The sequence below is a fragment of the Hyperoodon ampullatus genome (assembly GCF_949752795.1).
Source record: "Hyperoodon ampullatus genome assembly, chromosome: 5".
Classification (NCBI taxonomy): Eukaryota; Metazoa; Chordata; class Mammalia; order Artiodactyla; family Ziphiidae; genus Hyperoodon; species Hyperoodon ampullatus.
This window is the reverse complement of record NC_136918.1, coordinates 59,814,650-59,834,401: the sequence shown is the minus strand read 5'-3', so window position 1 is coordinate 59,834,401 and position 19,752 is coordinate 59,814,650. Positions and strand designations below refer to the sequence as shown.

The 19,752-nt window shown below is 36.7% G+C and overlaps 1 protein-coding gene across 1 annotated transcript; it reads left to right on the top strand.

Annotated features, from left to right (window-relative positions):
- The first annotated feature begins 86 nt into the window (after positions 1–86).
- On the top strand, positions 87–16,135 carry MYNN (myoneurin). Its single transcript, XM_079704661.1, has 7 exons — positions 87–106; positions 1,000–1,296; positions 7,720–8,510; positions 9,238–9,397; positions 11,490–11,668; positions 13,700–13,786; positions 15,774–16,135. The coding sequence occupies exons 2-7, from the start codon at positions 1,031–1,033 to the stop codon at positions 16,034–16,036; spliced, it is 1,746 nt and encodes a 581-aa protein (XP_079560787.1). The 5' UTR covers positions 87–106; positions 1,000–1,030; the 3' UTR covers positions 16,037–16,135.
- Positions 16,136–19,752: the final 3,617 nt, after the last annotated feature.

Here is a 19,752-nt window from a genome sequence, read left to right as displayed (position 1 = left end):
CGTAGCCGTGGAGGAAGAAGGGAGAGGTGGAGCGTGGCGCGGTGACGTCCTTCCAAGATGGCGGAGAGAGAGTGAAGAAACTGTGTTCCCCTTTGGGTTACTATAGGTGAGTTCTGTCTTCGCCCTCAGCCTGCTGTCCCCGCTCTCTCCAGACCCAGGGACATTGGAGGGCAGGCTCCTTGGGGTTCGCGCTCAGGTCGGAGTGAAGGTGTTAGTGTGGAAAGCTTAAGCGAGGCAGCCCCGGTGTTGGCCTTGGCCACAACCTCTGCTGTGGGAATTCGCGGGAGTGGGAGCTCGGCGAAGGGCAGGGAGGTGGAAGCCAGGAGAGACCGGCTTTCGCAGTCACTCTCGGATGCCACCTCGAGTGGAGGCGGGGTAGGGAGGGGTGTGGCCTCCTGGGGCGAGTGAGCTACCCTTTGACAACTCTTGGCCCTGCTCGTTCTCCGCCCCCTGGGCGCCCACCTTGCGTTTGAAGCCACTGTGCTCCGAGGAAGCTAACAGGTTTCAGTGATGTGAGAGTTTTACATTTGATCTTAGCCAAAAGGCCGAGAAGCGATTGAGAGCAATTTTAAAGAACTCATACCGTGTCCTTTCCCCCTTTGTCCCAAGAAATCATTTCTTAGTGGTTTATTAATTTTTTTTCGTAATATACCTGTGCCTACTGAGCTTGAAAGTCTGAAGGTTCAACTGATGCAAAAGCGTGAAATTTTGCGGTGCTTTTATTTTTTCCACTTTGTGGAAAATGTTTTCACACATCGCCATTTATTGACGTGTCCAAAGGATTGTGTTAGTTTACCAAGCTGAAATAAAAGCTAGAAAGGCATTTATCCCTTCGGCAGTTTTATCCATAACTGTTTGATAAGAATTTTCTGGGGATATAAAATGAGAACAGACTTTATTCTAGTTCATGTTTTGTGTCTCTTCACTCATCAATTGCTTGGGTGAAAAGTTTGATGAAAACTTAGGGTTACTGATTTACTATTTCTTTTTGTTTTTTAGAGCAAGGGTAAAATTCGATTCTGATATCAAAATGCAGTATTTGCACCACTGTGAGCACCTTTTAGAGAGACTGAACAAACAACGGGAAGCAGGTTTTCTTTGTGACTGCACCATAGTAATTGGGGAATTCCAGTTTAAAGCTCATAGGAATGTGCTTGCCTCGTTTAGTGAGTATTTTGGTGCGATCTACAGAAGCACTTCAGAGAACAATGTCTTTCTTGATCAGAGTCAGGTGAAGGCTGATGGATTTCAGAAACTGTTGGAATTTATATACACAGGAACTTTAAATCTTGACAGGTAAGGTACACATTTTATTTCCACTTATAAAAGCTGGTCAATAGTCTTTAGAGCCAAAGCAGATTAGTTTTTTTCCATTTAGTCCCTGAACTCTGAGTCTTCAAATATTGATGTGCACAGTGTTGTTTTTAATAAAGAAGTCAGTGTCTCTGATTTGAGATAAACAGACCACATTTCATAAGCACAGAAAGTACAGATGTTAATACGATTAAAGCATGGTTTTTGACACATTTGATTTATCTACTGAAACAAAGCCTGTGATTTCAGTTATGTAAAGTTAAAGATCAAAATATGATGAATTTTAATTGAATTCCAATTTCCCCTTGCTTTTTGGTCTTTATGTTCCTCTGGTCTTCTCTCTCACTCTCTATCCCCTACTTCTTAAGGTGTTAGGGGTGGGGAGGTATAGGTGGAGAAAGAAGGAAGAATCTCTGTGTTCATTTAATAGTGCTCCCATTTCCAGCTGTAAATAGCAACCTGCAGGACCTCTTCCTGATCTTGATTCAGGAAAATAACTTCATTGGCCATGACTCCTGTTGCCTGGTAGAGCTATCAGTGCTAATGCTTAAGTCTGGTCTAAGATGCAAGGATGCTTCTCTGAGATGCTTAATGCTGTCGCTGTACTGACAAGAAGTAGGTTCCGAGGAATCTGATAATGCAGGCATTTTGTGTCTTTCATACGTGATGAACTGTATAATTAGATTAATACTAATTCGTTTACTTGTTGTTGGGGGAAAGGTAGTGGGGATAAAAGGAAAGAGAAACCAATAAACTTAGTCCTGTCTTCTTTTCTCCATCTTTTATGAAAGTGTAAACATGAATAGATCATCATCTGACATAGAAAGATTATGGTCTTTAGAATTAGATCTTGCCTGTCAAGTCACCATGTCTCTGAGCAAGCTATAGCCTCTCTGGGCCTCAGTTTCTCCATTTGTGAAAATGAGATGATAATAACTACATTGGTTGTTACTGTGAAGATTTAGGATTTACTGCCTCCCAATGAACATTACTTTCCTTCCTTTATTTCCTCTTCTCTATCCTACTCTACAAGCCCATTAATTCCGCATTTATTGGAGAAAAAATAGGGAAAAAACAAAAAAGGAAACACCTGAAATTCTGCCACCCACTGATAACCACTCTTAACACTTCGGTAAATATGCTTTCATTGTTTTCCAGGTGATCTCCATAGATATATGCATGTACACATTAAGCAAAGTTCTTCGCTCTCTTTACACTGCAGCTTATCGTGGAAATACACTTCTTGAAAAGCTGGAATTAGGATGTTCCTTAATCCTGTTGAAAAGGGAACATTCATGCTGTTTGGAATTGCTTTTAAATTTTGATGTAATGAAATTTTTGAGTCAGTTCCATGTAAGTTGATTAAAGGAATAAAGCAGTGTCATAGATAAATGTCATCATATGATGTTATTTAAATTTACTGAATATTTGGCTATACAAGTGCCTCTGATCTAAAAATTTAAATACATAATATAAAATCACAAAACCAGTGAATTTTGGTTGATCTTCAATTTAGTGGTTTCCCTTTCTCAAATAACTTTACCAAAAATCTTGAACTGATTGGAACACAATGAACAGTGCCTTACTTTGAGCCTTCATGCAAAAAACCAATGTGAAGAAGAGCCAGATGTTTGGCTCAATCTTTTTTTTTTTTTTTTGATGTGGACCATTTTTAATGTCTTTATTGAATTTGTTACAACATTGCTTCTGTTTTCTGTTTTGGTTTTTTGGCCCCAAGGCACGTGGGATCTTAGCTCCCCAACCAGGAAATGAACCTGCACACCCTGCATTAGAAGGTGAAGTCTTTTTTTTTTTTTTTTGGTATTTATTTATTTATTATATATATTTTTTCAATCACTTCCTTTTTTTTTTCTGCTTTATAACAAAGTGAATCAGTTATACATATACATCTGTTCCCATATCCCTTCCCTCTTGCATCTCCCTCCCTCCCACCCTCCCTATCCCACCCCTCCAGGCGGTCACAGAGCACCGAGCTGATCTCCCTGTGCTATGCAGCTGCTTCCCACTAGCTATCTGCCTTACATTTGGTAGTGTATATATGTCCATGCCTCTCTCTCGCTTTGTCACAGCTTACCCTTCCCCCTCCCCATATCCTCAAGTCCATTCTCAAGTAGGTCTGTATCTTCCTGTTTTACCCCTAGGTTCTTCATGACATTTTTTATTCTTAGATTCCATATATATGTGTTAGCATACGGTATTTACCTTTCTCTTTCTGACTTACTTCACTCTGTATGACAGACTCTAGGTCTATCCACCTCATTTCAAATAGCTCAGTTTCGTTTCTTTTTATGTCTGTGTAATACTCCATTGAATATATGTGCCACATCTTCTTTATCCATTCATCAGATGATGGACACTTAGGTTGTTTCCATCTCCGGGCTATTGTAAATAGGGCTGCTATGAACATTTTGGTACATGACTCTTTTTGAATTATGGTTTTCTCAGGGTATATGCCCAGTAGTGGGATTGCTGGGTCATATGGTAGTTCTATTTGTAGTATTTTAAGGAACCTCCATACTGTTCTCCATAGTGGCTGTACCAATTCACATTCCCACCAGCAGTGCAAGAGTGTTCCCTTTTCTCCACACCCTCTCCAGCATTTATTGTTTCTAGATTTTTTGATGGCCATTCTGACTGGTGTGAGATGATATCTCATTGTAGTTTTGATTTGCATTTCTCTAATGATTAGTGATGTTGAGCATCCTTTCATGTGTTTGTTGGCAGTCTGTATATCTTCTTTGGAGAAATGTCTATTTAGGTCTTCTGCCGATTTTTGGATTGGGTTGTTTGTTTTTTTGTTATTGAGCTGCATGAGCTGCTTATAGATTTTGGAGATTAATGCTTTTGTCAGTTGCTTCATTTGCAAATATTTTCTCCCATTCTGAGGGTTGTCTTTTGGTCTTGTTTATGGTTTCCTTTGCTGTGCAAAAGCTTTGAAGTTTCATTAGGTCCCATTTGTTTATCTTTGTTTTTATTTCCATTTCTCTAGGAGGTGGGTCCAAAAGGATCTTGCTGTGATTTATGTCATAGAGTGTTCTGCCTATGTTTTCCTCTAAGAGTTTGATAGTTTCTGGCCTTACATTTAGGTCTTTAATCCATTTTGAGCTTATTTTTGTGTATGGTGTTAGGGAGTGATCTAATCTCATACTTTTACATGTACCTGTCCAGTTTTCCCAGCACCACTTATTGAAGAGGCTGTCCTTTCTCCACTGTACATTCCTGCCTCCTTTATCAAAGATAAGGTGACCATATGTGCGTGGGTTTATCTCTGGGCTTTCTATCCTGTTCCATTGATCTATCTTTCTGGTTTTGTGCCAGTAGAAGGTGAAGTCTTAACCACTGGACTGCCAGGGAAGTCCCTGGCTCAGTCTTTTTTGATACATGTCTTTCCTGGGGAGCTGGGGAGCCAATTGTTTGAGCTCAGACACAAATGTAAGAGAAGACATATACCAAAAATAGAAAGTCTGTACAACTTAGTGATTAAGAAAACAGAATAATAAAGAATTAAGTGGACTCAGGAGCTAGATTACCTTGGTCAAATGTTAGTTCTAACACTCTGTGATCTTGGACAAGTTACGTTACTTCTTTGGACCTCTGATCCTTCATTTGTATGTAAAATGGGGATTATAATTACTCATAAAGCAGTTAGCCATATACCTGGCAATATGTAATTAAATGACTTTCAGTGACTATTCAAAAAGTGAAAGCAAGTTTGCAGGCACTTTAACTTCATGCTTATAAACAAAAGCAGATCAGTTATTGACATAAACAAATGCTGATTCTCTTAATTGTAACTGAGATAGGCTATCTGTGAAATAGATAATTTGTATGAATTACTGTTTCAGTACTGAACAGTTAGTGTGTGACTCAGTACTAGTTTGTATTGGTCTTAAAGGCTATCTCACCTTGTTGTTGACTCATTTTATGAAGCACTAAGCACAATTATAATTTGATACCTAAGTATAATAAGTGATGGAGTAAATTTGGTTTTCATTCTAATAGTGTCTCTCATTTATTGTAATTTAATAATAGACTGTGTAACAGAATCAATAAAAATGCTTAAGAAACGTAATGTTTTTAGAGAGTGACAGTGCTATATACAAGGAAAAAGCATTTTGTATGGAAGATGAATAAGATTGTATTTATGTTTGGGGCATTCATGCTATATCTTTGCAAACAGGGAGTTAACTTGATTACAAAGATCATTCGTTATTTGCTCCAGAATTATAGCCAAAGGCCATAAGAAAAGACTTTTTTTTTTTTTTTTTGTGGTACGCAGGCCTCTCACTGCTGTGGCCTCTGCTGTGGCCTCTCCCATTGCGGAGCACAGGCTCCGGACGTGCAGGCTCAGCGGCCATGGCTCACGGGCCCAGCCGCTCCGCGGCATGTGGGATCTTCCCGGACCGGGGCGCGAACCCGTGTCCCTGCATCGGCAGGCGGACTCTCAACCACTGCGCCACCAGGGAAGCCCCAGAAAAGACTATTTTAAGTAATGTTTTCTTAGCTAAGCCAGTCAGTTTACAAACAGGTTTCCAAACTAGCCTATAAATCTACTCAATTTTTCTGAAGAATTAAATAATATCTGGGGAAAATGACAAGTAGGAAGTTTACTTGAGGGTGTGTGTGTGTGTATGTGTATGTTTATGTATGTATCCATCGTCAGATGATTAAAAGCGTATATTTTTAGTGTTAATACCAACTCAGCTCTGAGTTTACAGCTAAGAAAATTGAAGCACCCAAAGATGCTGATTTATTCTAATTAATTCAGCTAGTAATCCAGAGCCATTGCTAGCGTAACTGAACAGCCAGCCTTTCACTACATTGTAAACTTCTGGAGGGCAGAGACTATTTGATATTTCTTAATATCGCTCTCAGTACCACGCATGGTAAATGCTCAGTAAATTTTTTTTTTCTTTTCACATTTTATTCAATACATATAACAATACATAAAAGATTTAACAATAAGGAGATTTTTAATTTTTTGCTTTTATAAATTGCTTTTCTTTTCTTTTTAAAAAAATTTTTTTAAAAGTAAGCTGCAGGCTTTGGCTTGGAAAACACCAGGGTAGTGGGGGGCATAAACCTGAGGCTCCTGCCCCTTATCTGCCTTCACGGTACTGTCCCCTTCTCCCAGCTCCTCCCTGACTCTGTGAGCCAGGCCTCAGACCTTCCAGCTAACCACTTCCCATGAGCCACTACTCTGATGTCAGCCTATAACCAGAGGAGCTGGGGGTCTGGGCCTGGTTACCAAACCTTCGCCACCCACTCAGTCAGGGTGCTCCCCACCTGCAGGCAGGCAGCAACACCCTATCTGCTACCATCAGCCCCTCCCAGAGCCCACTGCCCCACCCCTCCCTGTCTAGCCCAGCCATATGCAGCTCTGCCCCATCTGGGGATGCTCTGCTCAGAGATGGGCCGGCAGGGCCGCCCCAGCCCCCCTGATAGGCAAAGACTCTGGAAACCTCTGGGGTCCTGTGTTCGGCCATGTGATCCCAGGGGTGCACATGGGCCCCTTGGGTATCTGGACAGAAGGGCATGGGAGGGAGGGCCGCACCCCTGCAGTCCTGCTCTGCTGGTCTAATGGGCAGCTGCCCACCCTACCCCACCCTGCACCGCGGGCTCCTGAGTCGGCAGATTAAGCATTTTATAAAGTGAAATGCTCAGTAAATATTGATTGGAATGTTGAACATTAATTTTTTCTACATAACTCTAATATGACAAACTCTCCAGCTAATTTGGGTTGGGGATCACACACAAAAAAAGCTGGGAAGGTTGCTAGAGAGAGCTTAGTGCATTCTAAAACCTTGTTCTTCCAGATGTGATCCATGGACCAGCAGCATTGGCATCACCAGGGCATATGTTAGAAATGCAGATGCTCAGGCCCCAAAGCAGACCTACTGAATCAGAATCTACATTTAACAAATCCTTGGGTGATTCACATGCACAGGAAAGTTTGAGAAGTGCAGTTGAAGTCCCTCACAGGGGAGCAGAGGAAGATAATAATTTCTTTAGACTCTTCTTGTCAGTCCAGAAAAGTGGTTGGTATCTGAAGAGGCCTCAGGAGAAATGGGAGGAGGCAGTAAGTTGCTAACAGCCACTTTCGTGTTCCAGCTGTTTTCTTGACAAGTAGAAATTTTAACATTTTGTTTTTCCATGGTTGTACATATGAATAATCCATTACTTTTCATCTTTTCAAGTTCTGTAAAACTGGAGATTTTTGCCTAAACATTCTGAGTGAATAAATTTTTTATAAATTTGTTCTATTAGGCCTTTTGTATCATTCTACTTCATTAGGTCTTTAAAAGACAAATATTTGTGTAGCTCTGTTTCAAAAATGTTTTTTCTTTGATCAGAACATTGTCATTTAGCCTTGTTTCCTTACAGTTGGAATGTTAAAGAAATCCATCAGGCTGCTGACTATCTCAAAGTGGAAGAGGTGGTCACTAAATGTAAAATAAAGATGGAAGATTTTGCTTTTATTGCTAATCCCTCTTCTACAGAGATATCTAGTATTACCGGAAACATTGAATTGAATCAACAGACTTGTCTCCTTACTCTACGAGATTATAACAGTCGGGAGAAATCAGAAGGGTCTACAGATTTAGTTCAGGCAAATCCTAAACAAGGGGCTTTAGCAAAGAAGTCATCTCAAACTAAAAAGAAGAAGAAGGCCTTCAACTCCCAGAAAACAGGGCAGAATAAAACAGTGCAATATCCCAGTGACATTTTAGAGAATGCATCTGTTGAAGTATATCTAGATGCAAATAAATTGTCCACACCTGTAATAGAACAAGTTGCACAAAGAAATAATTCAGAACTTGAGTTGACATCAGTTGTGGAAAATACTTTTCCAGCACAAGATATTGTGCAAACTGTTACAGTGAAACGGAAACGTGGAAAATCACAGCCAAACTGTGCTCTGAAAGAACACTCTATGTCTAATATAGCCAGTGTCAAGAACTCTTACGAGCTGGAGAGCTCCGGGGAAGAGCTGGATCAGAGGTATTCCAAGGCCAAACCAATGTGTAACACGTGTGGGAAAGTGTTTTCAGAAGCCAGCAGCTTGCGAAGGCACATGAGAATACATAAAGGAGTCAAACCTTATGTCTGCCACTTGTGTGGAAAGGCATTTACCCAATGTAACCAGCTGAAAACGCATGTAAGAACTCATACAGGTAAGACTGGTTTGTGGAAAGTATAATTGTTTTTATATTGTGACCGAAATAGTATTTTTATAAACATATGAACATACAGTGTTGACTGTTTGTGACCAAAATTTGGTATATACTTGTATTCATAAAAGTATTGAGCATGTTAGACTTGAAAATGTCTTTGTAATTGTGACCAAGTATTTAATGGCTATTTGTTTTGTTGTAACTGATACTCTGAAGTCCCAGTGTGTGAACTCTTTAAACCATTTTCCCTCACAATTAAAATAAGCATAAATTTAGTTCTACCTTGCTAAATATTTAACAGACAATATATTAAAACTGATAAAAAGTAATTACAACTCAGGCCGATTCTCAGATTTTACCAACACATCTCACCACCTGCTTCTTTGTCGAACTTCTGAACATAAATTATATATACGTTCCTTCCTCAGCCTCTATATTTACCTTTATTGGTACACTTAGATTTGTGCTTTTTAAGATACATTATGTATTTCTCTCATTGATCACTCTTCACTATTATGGACTAAGAAACACTAATTTCTTTTAACTCTACTGGTGGTTTCAGTAATCAATCTGGAAAAATATCCTATTTGCTTTTTTACTTCTAGAGTTAATATTTTCTGAATACTGAAACTAGTACTGTTGATGAACTCTTTTGAAAGCTTGTATGGCTTAAGCAACTAAAACAATGTTTCCTTCTAAATATAAATTTTATTTACTTTTCTTTTAGGTGAGAAGCCATACAAATGTGAACTGTGTGATAAAGGATTTGCTCAGAAATGCCAGCTAGTCTTCCATAGTCGCATGCATCATGGTGAGGAAAAACCCTATAAATGTGACGTATGCAATTTACAATTTGCAACTTCTAGCAATCTCAAGATTCATGCAAGGTAAAAATAAAAACAAAAAAACAGATGTTTGATCTTTGAGTCTGTCATTCACTATAGCCTTAAATAGACTATTGTATGAGAATTCAGGACAGTAGAGTTCTAATTGTAGTACCACCACACAGTATTCTTAGCACAGTGAAGGAACCGCAAGGGAGCCATGGTGCCTGGAGGGGAATAAGTGAGCGAGGGAAATAAGATCAGAATGGTGTTAGGGTGTCCAGATGGTGAAGGTTTTGTAGGTCATTATAAAGCTTTTACTCTTGAGAATGAGAAGTAAGTGATGTAATCTTGCTTGCATTGTAAGAAGATCACTGTGGATGCTATGTTAAGCAAAAGATTGTAGGATTGCAAGAGTGGAAGCAAAGCTACCAGTTAGGAAGCTATAGATAAAACCCAAGTGAGAGTGACAGTGGTTCAGGTCAGAGAGATAGCAGTGGAAGAGATAAGTGGTAGTCAGATTCTGGATGTATTTTATAAAGGTACAACAAACAGAATTTGCTGCACATTGGACGTGGGGTATGAAAGAAAAAAAGAAGAGTAGAATTAAAAATGATTCTCAGGTTTTGAGCCTGAGCATCTGAAAAGATAGAATTACCATTAACTGAAGTGGAGATTTGTGGACAAAGCAGTTTAAGTAGGAGTACAGGAGTTTAGGAGTAGAGTTCTGATCATGTTAAATTTGAGATGACTATTAGACATCTGAATGGAAACGTGCATTAGATAGTTGGTTATCTAAGTCTGGAAGTCAGGGGACTGGTTTGAGTAGATAGTATTTAAAGTCATAACATTAGGGCTTCCCTGGTGGCGCAGTGGTTGAGAGTCCGCCTGCCGATGCAGGGGACACAGGTTCGTGCCCCGGTCCGGGAAGATCCCACATGCCGTGGAGCGCCTGGGCCCGTGAGCCATGGCCGCTGAGCCTGTGCGTCCGGAGCCTGTGCTCCACAACGGGAGAGGCCACAACAGTGAGAGGCCCGCGTACCGCAAAAAAAAAAAAAAAAAAAAAAAAAAAAAAAAGAAAAAAAATAAAGTCATAACATTAGATGAGGTCACCAAGAGAATGAAGATGGATAAAAAAGAGATCAAAGGATGGAGTCATAAGGCACACTAACTAAGAGTTCTGGGAGACGGGCAAGTCATTATAAGTGACTAGGAAGGAACAACCAATATAGGGGCAAACCAGAAGATTGGGCTGTCTTGGAATTCAGGTGGAGGAAATTATTTCAGAGGGAGTAATCATTGTGTCAGATTCTGCTGATAGGGAGATTAAGAGTGAGAATTGACTATTGGATTTGGCAAAGTGAGAGGTTAGCAGTGGTTTTGACAAAAGCAGTGTTAGCAGAGGCTAGTAGAGAAGAAATGAAAGTAGAACCATTGGAGACTCAAGATTTTACTAAAGGGGAACAGAAAATAGAGGAGCAAGTAAGGTCAGGGGTCTTTTTTTTTTTTTTAAGATGGGAGATATATCAGTATATTAGTATGCTACGATCCAAAGGGGTGGTGAAACTAGATGATATAGGTTGGAGGAAATTGCAAGAGTGATCATTGAGTAGGCAAGGAGGATAGTATCTTAAGTATATAAACTGGAGTACTTGGATTCAGAAGAACTGTCATTCTCATATTAGAGTTAAGAAAAGCAAACTCTATAGATACAGATGCCTATAGGTGGAGATTTGTGTGGTAGAAATTTACTTCTGATTGCTTAAGTTTTTCTCAGTGAAACAGGAAGCAAGGACATCAGCTGAGAGTGAGGATGGGTGAGGATGTGCTGAAGGTTTGAGGAAAGAGTTTTGAAGAGTGAGTGAATGGACAGACAAAAATAATTGCCTGCAGTATTACGGGCACACTTGACTACCACATAAGGCTGATGGCAAAACTTTGAACTAGTCTCAGACCTAATGTTTTGAAAACCAAAACATTCATTCTTGACAGTATACATTGAAAACTGTTGATTTTAAATACATATTGTTGATCTGTTAAGATGAAATGAAATAAGATACTGCATGAAGAATTGTATGAAAAATGTTTGCTGTGTGGCGTGATCCTTAGATTGTTTTACTTGCCAACATGTATCTTTATATATATTTACTAATAGGAAGCATAGTGGAGAGAAGCCATATGTATGTGATAGGTGCGGACAGCGATTTGCCCAAGCCAGCACATTGACCTATCATGTTCGAAGGCATACGGGAGAAAAGCCTTATGTGTGTGACACCTGTGGGAAGGCATTTGCTGTCTCTAGTTCTCTTATTACTCATTCTCGAAAACATACCGGTAAGGATTTGACACAGGGATGGCTTAAAATAAGGAAAGTTGTAAATAAAAGAAAAAGGGAAATTGAGCCTTTACAAAAAGTAGGTTAAGGCTTTGTAGTTATATATCTGTTGTGTCTGTGCTTCTTGAAGCTTTTTGTGTTTCTGATTTTCACATAAATATTAGATGTAAAAGCAGACTTATTTTCTAGAATAATACACAGTGGGTGAAATTTTTTATCATGTAACTTATATACATTAAAATCAGATAATTTTGACAATATATAAACTTGAGTTAATAAGACATTTTTTATGACCTTAGAAGAACTCCTTAGGGTCTTGAAGCTTCATTTCCCTTGGATAAAACTGTAAAGTTAAGGGGTTGGGGTGAGTTTGGGTAGAACATTGATTTAATAACTTCTTAGGACTTTTTCTACACAGACATTGTAAGATTTGCAAATTAAATAGATACTTCAAACCCAAAGTATCAATTTTGAAGCAAAATCTGTTGTTCAAAAATTTTCATTTTTTTGTAGGCTAATTTTTTAATAGATCTTTCCTAAATGATTTTATTCCCCTTTAATAATCTTATAGATAGCAAAAATTGAAATATGGATTGATGAATTTTCATGTTTTTAATTATATAAAAATCAGACTTCTTGTCCACCTCTAGTCTACTAGAAGGATATTTGGAGAAAGTTTTATTATATGAAAAGCATCAGGTTACATGAACAGTGTAAAGTAATTACTAATGTTCATTTAAGTTGGATCACACTGAAAATACCTCTGAAATACAATACAAAGAGGTTTTAATTTAAATAATATTTTAGAACAGCTTACTTCAGATTATTGTAATTGATAAATATTATATTGGTATAGTACACCACTTCGCTATCTTTTATTTTCCATCTAGGTGAAAAACCATACATATGTGGTATTTGTGGGAAAAGTTTTATTTCCTCAGGAGAGCTCAACAAACACTTTCGATCCCATACAGGTCTGTGTTTAGGGAGAACGTATTATTTTTTGTTCTCTCTATTTCTTTTTATGTAAACCTTGACTTTAAACCATTATGGACTATATGGTATCTAATCATACTCTTAACTGTAGCTATATTTTAATGTATGAATATCAACTTTTTATTTGTTTATTTTTGTTTTTTTAGTTGTTTGGATTATGGATTAAATTTGGTCAAGAATTGTGTAGATTTTCTAAGAAGTGTGCCAGATAATCAATGGTTTTTAAATGATTTGGATAAAATTACACAGGTAATACCAAAAAATGAAAAGGAATAGATAATACCAAGATAATATCAGATTTTCTTATTAAACAATGTTCAGTATGCACGTTTTAGGAATATATTTTAATATTGACATGTTTATTGTAAAAGGTAGTAATGTAAGTAGTACGAAGAAAATATGAAATACACAAAAATTTTTAAAACAAAGAACACCACTTTGAAAATGTACTGTTCTTTTTCTTTCTAAAAGTTATTTCTTGTAATTCCTACCTAGTATAGTGTGAGCACCTAGTAAACAGTTAATAAGTTTATTGGCAACTTCTATATCCTCATGTTCCTTACTTTGCATTATAAAGCAATGAACAGTTCTTATTTCAAAAGAATTATAATTTTGTAGTATTTTTATTCTGTGAGTATTTTTAAAGGATTTTCTAATTTATAAGCTACCTGAGAGCAGAAATCATAATTACGCATTTTTCCCCCAGCTACATCTCTTAGCCAGAGTCTGGCATATAATTGGCACTCACTAAATGTCTGATAGAAATAAAAAAGTAAGTTTTTTTTAGTTTGAAGGTTCTGTTAGTGAAAATGCTCGATTTTTCCTTGAAATAGGTACACTTTGTATTATAAAGGAAAGGAGTGCCTATGTGTATAGAAGTTTTCATTTCACTCTATTAGAACCAAGAGATTAAAATGGTAATTTGAAACTAAATTTAAACAATATAATGTTTGCATTGTGTTCATGAACATTGATATTTTTGCCTTAGTAGCTTCTGAAATACTGAGATTTTAATTTTTTAACTTGTTTTTCAGGAGAAAGACCATTTATCTGTGAATTATGTGGAAATTCTTACACAGATATTAAAAATTTAAAGAAGCACAAAACGAAAGTCCATTCTGGTAAATGCTTCTGTTTTTTAAAAATTTTGTGCTCTCATATTTGTACTATTCCTTAAAATGTTGAGATACACATTGTAACAGTTTATATTAGATATATATTTTAAAAATTAGGTGCACAGGGCTTCCCTGGTGGCACAGTGGTTGAGAGTCCGCCTGCCGATGCAGGGGACACAGGTTCGTGCCCCAGTCCGGGAAGATCCCACATGCCGCGGAGCGGCTGGGCCCGTGAGCCGTGGCCACTGAGCCTGCGCATCCGGAGCCTGTGCTCTGCAGCGGGAGAGGCCACAACAGTGAGAGGCCCGTGTACCGCCAGAAAAAATAATAAAATAAAATTAGGTGCACACATATGAGGAAGGTAGCTTTATAATGTGCAGATGAGTTCACTCTGAATTTCTTTCCATATTGACCTTGTAATAAACGTTGCTTGAAATAACTTCCTCCTTTAAAAACCTGATATATGAATGTAAAGCAATTAAACTCCAATAAAGATGTTAATAAATAAATAAATAAAAACCTGGTATATGAACAATTGCAAGAATGAGAGAATACATAAACAACTATATATCACTTTCCCATACTACAATCTAGGTTAACTGGGGTCTACTGTAGTTATGCGAAGAAAGGAGCATCATGAACGCTAGTCCAAAAAGGTATAGGAGGAAATAGGGAAACAGGTATCCCCAAATTGTTACGATGCATGAAATGGAAAGCCAGACTACAAAAATTTCAGTCTGTTATTTAAAATGAATCCTTGAGAAAGTTTCACTGTGCTTACCATTCTGTCATGATTAGAAACAAAACGCTAGTCTTCTTCACTGTGTAGAGATGATAGTAAGTCTTTGATAGTAAATATAAACATCATAAGGATTGAGGTAGTAATGTCTGAAAACTTCAGTGAGTTATTAATTCAACAGGCATTTATTAAATACCTCTAAAGTACACATAACTATGCAGGGTATATGAAGTTGAACAAGGCATAGTCCTAGTCCTCAAAGAGCTTACCGTCTGGTGTGGGAGACCAGAAATCTAAATAAATAACTGATTACAACACAAAATACAGGATATAATAGAGATGCAAGAATACTGAAGAAGAGGTTAAGTCCTTCTGAGGTGAGTATTGGAAAGGCTTAATTCTGGGGAAACTGAAAGGTGGAGAAGAGTTCAAAGGGTCGAGATGGGAAAGGGAATGTTCATCCCAGGCAGAGAGAATATTGTGAAGAGAGTCATCGCAACAAGAGAGCGCAGGTTGTATTCTTGGCTGGCTGAACTGAAGAATAGTCTGGCAAAAACAGAATCATAACTTTAAAAAAGCAAATACGCAATTTTGTCTAACAAGGTTAGTGAGATTGAAATCATGTCAGTACTTTGAGAAGAACGTGGTAAAGCTAGTGGAAAATTTGAAGGGAAAAATGTATCTTTAGTCAGTGGGGTAATTACTCCCTTGAGTAACACAGAATTTTCTTACTTCTGAAAATAAATGAAAGTGCCATACCTCTGAACTTGAACTCACAGAATAATATGAACTACTCATTAATACATTCAGTGAATAAACTGGGTACTTACTATGTGTGTAGCACTATAAGGTACTTTGAAGGAATTAGAGAAGTATAATTAGACATTTACTTTGAAGGAATTTATAGTCTGTTGAGCATTCAAGGCACACCTAAGTAGAATGTTACATGCCAGTAAGATAGATGTCACAAGGTGGTATATGAAAAACTGACAAATGAGTGATAAAGTAGATAGGAAACAGCTTACCCTGGTCTAGCACAATTAAGTCCATTTTTATAATGGTGCTTAAACCTAATCTTGAGGCCTGTAATGGATTTGTATAGATAATGCTAAGGGCAAATCAGCAAAAAAGAAACAATGTGACTAAAGGTGTGGGGCTGAAATGCAAGTTCTGGGGGTGGTAAATAGATTGAGTCTTCCTCATGGTTTTTGTTTTGTTTTTAAAGATGGTGAGTTTTTTTACCTTCCATTTCAGGTACAGATAAAATTCTAGATTCCAGTATAGAGGATCATCCCTTGAGTGAACAAGATTCCATACAAAAAAGTCCTTTATCAGAAACTTTGGATGTGAAGCCTTCTGATATGACTTTACCCCTAACTCTTCCACTTGGGACTGAGGACCACCACATGCTTCTGCCTGTCACAGATAATCAGTCTCCTACATCAGATACATTGTTGAGGTCAACTGTGAACGGGTATTCAGAACCACAATTGATTTTTTTACAACAATTATACTGACTTTGTGAGGAATATGGAATTGCTAAATCGTCTCTGGTAGTAAACATAAACATCTCTGGTAAGGTGCATATATTCATATTAAATTAACCCTTCATTTGAGTTGTGGCCATTATTTTTCATTCACTGAAGTAAAAGCACCTGATGCTGCATCATAACTGTGCAATGCTTATTTTGATATTTGGCTTTTATGTCTACATTATACACATAGCTTTTAAAGGAATGAATTATACTACAGTAGCACTATTTGGGGTGGATAAGTTTTACTATCTTTTAGAGCTGCCTTAATTCCATATTTATTTTCATTTTAGAATTGCCTTTCATTTACTGAAGTGGAATCTATCAGTTTATGATCCACTTATGACCTGTGGGATGTGTTTATTTTCTTCCCCTCAAAATTTAAACAAAATCCATAATAGTATCAGCCCAAGAGTGGTGCTGTTACTAAGTGCCATAGACCAGTACATAAACTGTGGGGGAAAAAATTCGAATCTCTGCCTAAGAAAATTTAGGTACTGAGTAAGAATTGTGCTATTTCTCTATTAATATAGTCCATTGGAGGTAACTTTTCTAATGAAACAAAAAGTGCTTCTCTTAAAAACTAGAAAACTATATATCAATTTTGTTCATTTAGAACTCAGTATTCTGGATAAAACCAATGGTCAGTACTTTTGAATTATCTGAGACTACATTTTCAAAATGAATTTTAAATAGATATTTGGTGTTTTTATCTTATTAAAGACAGTTTCAGATTTGATGCAGATTGTTTTAATAGGTTTCTAGATTACTGGAGATGAGGAAAATATACTGAGTTTTGAAAATTTTTGATAAGCCTCTCATATTCTTATGCACTTTTTAAAATATAAAATCCTAAAAAGAATTTTCTAAATAGCAACTTAATGCATAGTATAAAACACTTGTCTTTTGAGTTTCATACATTATATTCATAAATAGTTAAGAAATTAACTTCAATTATAAGTGAACATTTGAGATATCAGAAAGCCAGTTTATTAAACATTTTATACTTGAGTTTTCTGTAAGTTTCGAGTTTTACATTTTTATAGATTAAACCACAACAGTTCATGGTGGTCGTAGTTTCACAGTAGTCCTTTTCCTTCCTAATGAACTTAGAAAATTCAGATTTATTCTGATATTTACTACCACTCTTCCCCCTCCCATTTTTCCCACATATTGATTTATTTCACTGCCTAATCTTTGGACAGTAAATTATCAGTTCCTCAAAGTCAGTTCCTATACTGCTGATCAAACACCATGGTGACATTATTTCTTATTTCTGCCGTGCATCATTTGTTTTCTGCTTTTAAACTATACCTGTAACCAAATTAATGTATTTTCTATTGGTATTGATTTCTTTAGTTGTATTTTCTCTGGGGTTCCTAGTCATAGGAACCAAGTAGAAGACTTAATAAAACTAAATTCTTCTAAACTGTACAGATCATCACCATTTTACAGCACATGCAGCATTTTTACAATGAATTGCCACCAGTGGATGGGATTGACTTAATTAAATAGAGTTTGAAATACTGCCTTTGTATAACATACATCAAACTTAGTATTTAATTTATCTAAGAAATCTAATTATGCATATGTATTAATTTAATATCCTGGGTTATAAATACAATTTATAAAGTTATAAAAATGTTCAACTAATCTATTCTGGCTTAAATTCAATAGGAATTTATTGGAATGTGAAGAAATTAAAGAAAATTAAGACTCAGCCTTTTTAAGAAGTCTGCTGAAATGGAGAGGCTATATTTAATTCACATCTTCATTAATCCAAGCATCTAATGAACAAAATTTCTTTTTAAAAACTGCTATAGTGATGTCATAATTCTGTAAGGGTAGTAGTTACCAAATTTCCTCTAACATGATGATAATTAGCATTTGCCTTTACATAAATTAGCCTTTAAATTTATTATTTTTAGGATTATTGGATTGGAGTGACTGAAGTTGATCTATTCTCTTCATCACATTATCTGCTTCTTAGCTAAAATAATTTTATTTTAAATTGACATGGCTTGACGCTCTTCCAGAATGACATGTAAAGAAAGCTTGAAGACTGAGTATCTTTGTCTTGTCATTCTTCTCATAATGCTGTATTATTCTTTATCATAATATGCATATATTTTAGTTGTATCTGCTATCATTGTAACACAATTATCAGTTAAATTCATCTTTAAATATATTTGCTACAATGCAGTGTTTTGGGAAAGTTCTATTCTTAATTATGTAAGTATTACTAAGTTTTTTGAAAGTCTTTTTAGGATGCTGAACATCTTATTGAGAAATTATTTTCTAAATTAATTTTGTTTTGTATTTGTATTAGATTATTCTTTCTGTATCGTTAGATTTTAGGCTTTTTAAAAAAACAGATTATATATAAATGATTTTTTGCTGGTATTTGTTTTATGTTTAATTTCATAGAATGATTTTGATAGATTTTAGAAAATTGTTTTATTTTTTTCAAAAGAAAAGGTTCTGTCAGTTCTCTTGCAACAATAGTGTGTCACTTTTCTGTATGTTTCGTTTCTACAGCAATTGTGCAAATGAGAGTAGTTGAAATGTGCTTATATAAAGACAATCTACATGTACTCATTTTTTAAAATATCCTAGAACAGTAACTGACATTTGATGCGTATCAGAAACATAGTTTAAAAATAGTGGTGTCCAAGCCCCACCCCACCTTAGGCTCTCTGAATCAGACAATCTCCAGAACATGCTGAAAAGCTCCATAGGTGATCTTAATGCATACCAAACACTGAAAACTATTATCCTAAACATTTCTTGGTGTTCTTCCTTTGGGCTCTTGATATGTGATATGTAGGCTCTATTTTTTTTTTTTTCTTTTGGCCGCGCCATGCAGCTTGCAGGGATCTTAGTTTCCCGACCAGGGATTGAACCCGGGCCCTTGGCAGTGAAAGTGCAGAGTCGTAACCACTGCACTGCCAGGGAAGTCTCTCTGTGGGCTCTTGATAAATGAAGCTCTTGATATAACTTTTCACTTTTTACTCAGAGATTTTGAGTTTTTAGAACTTGTCTAGAAATACCACCAAATAAAAAGAAATTGTACTTTAATGCAATTTCTGTAAATTCTACATTTTTACTCATTATGTATGAACAATACCGATATTTAGTTTTTGGAGCATTTCTTGAGACAGTGATATGGTCTACTCGTCTGTCCTCTACAACCCCTGCCCCCCCTTCACTGAACAGAGCTTTGGTGTATTTGCTTAAGGAATTTAGATAATTATCATGTAAACACAGTAATCATTCAGAAATAGGGTATTTAACTTCAAGAATATACTGAAATAAACACCATGGATGTGAATCAGATATTTAGATTAAAATATCTGGCCATTATTTCAAATGCTGGAAAATTATTGAAATCAGAATACATACAGCTGTAAAGATGAATAAGATAATCTCCTCTTTTAAGTTTACAGTCAAGTGGGAAAGACAAACCTGAATGCCAAGTGTTATAGTGGAGGAAGGAAAGAAAGGAAATGCTGAGCAGTCAATGGAAGTTGAGTGGACAGAGAAAGGGCTGTTACTCCCCTGGATAGGCAAACAAGAGGAGATGGCTAATGGGAGGAATTTGTACACAGCTGACTGAGGTAGGGAGAATGGAGAGAAAGTCTGAAAGGTGGTGGCAGAGATAGGAATCAAAGACACATCTAGCACTGTATCTATACCACCTT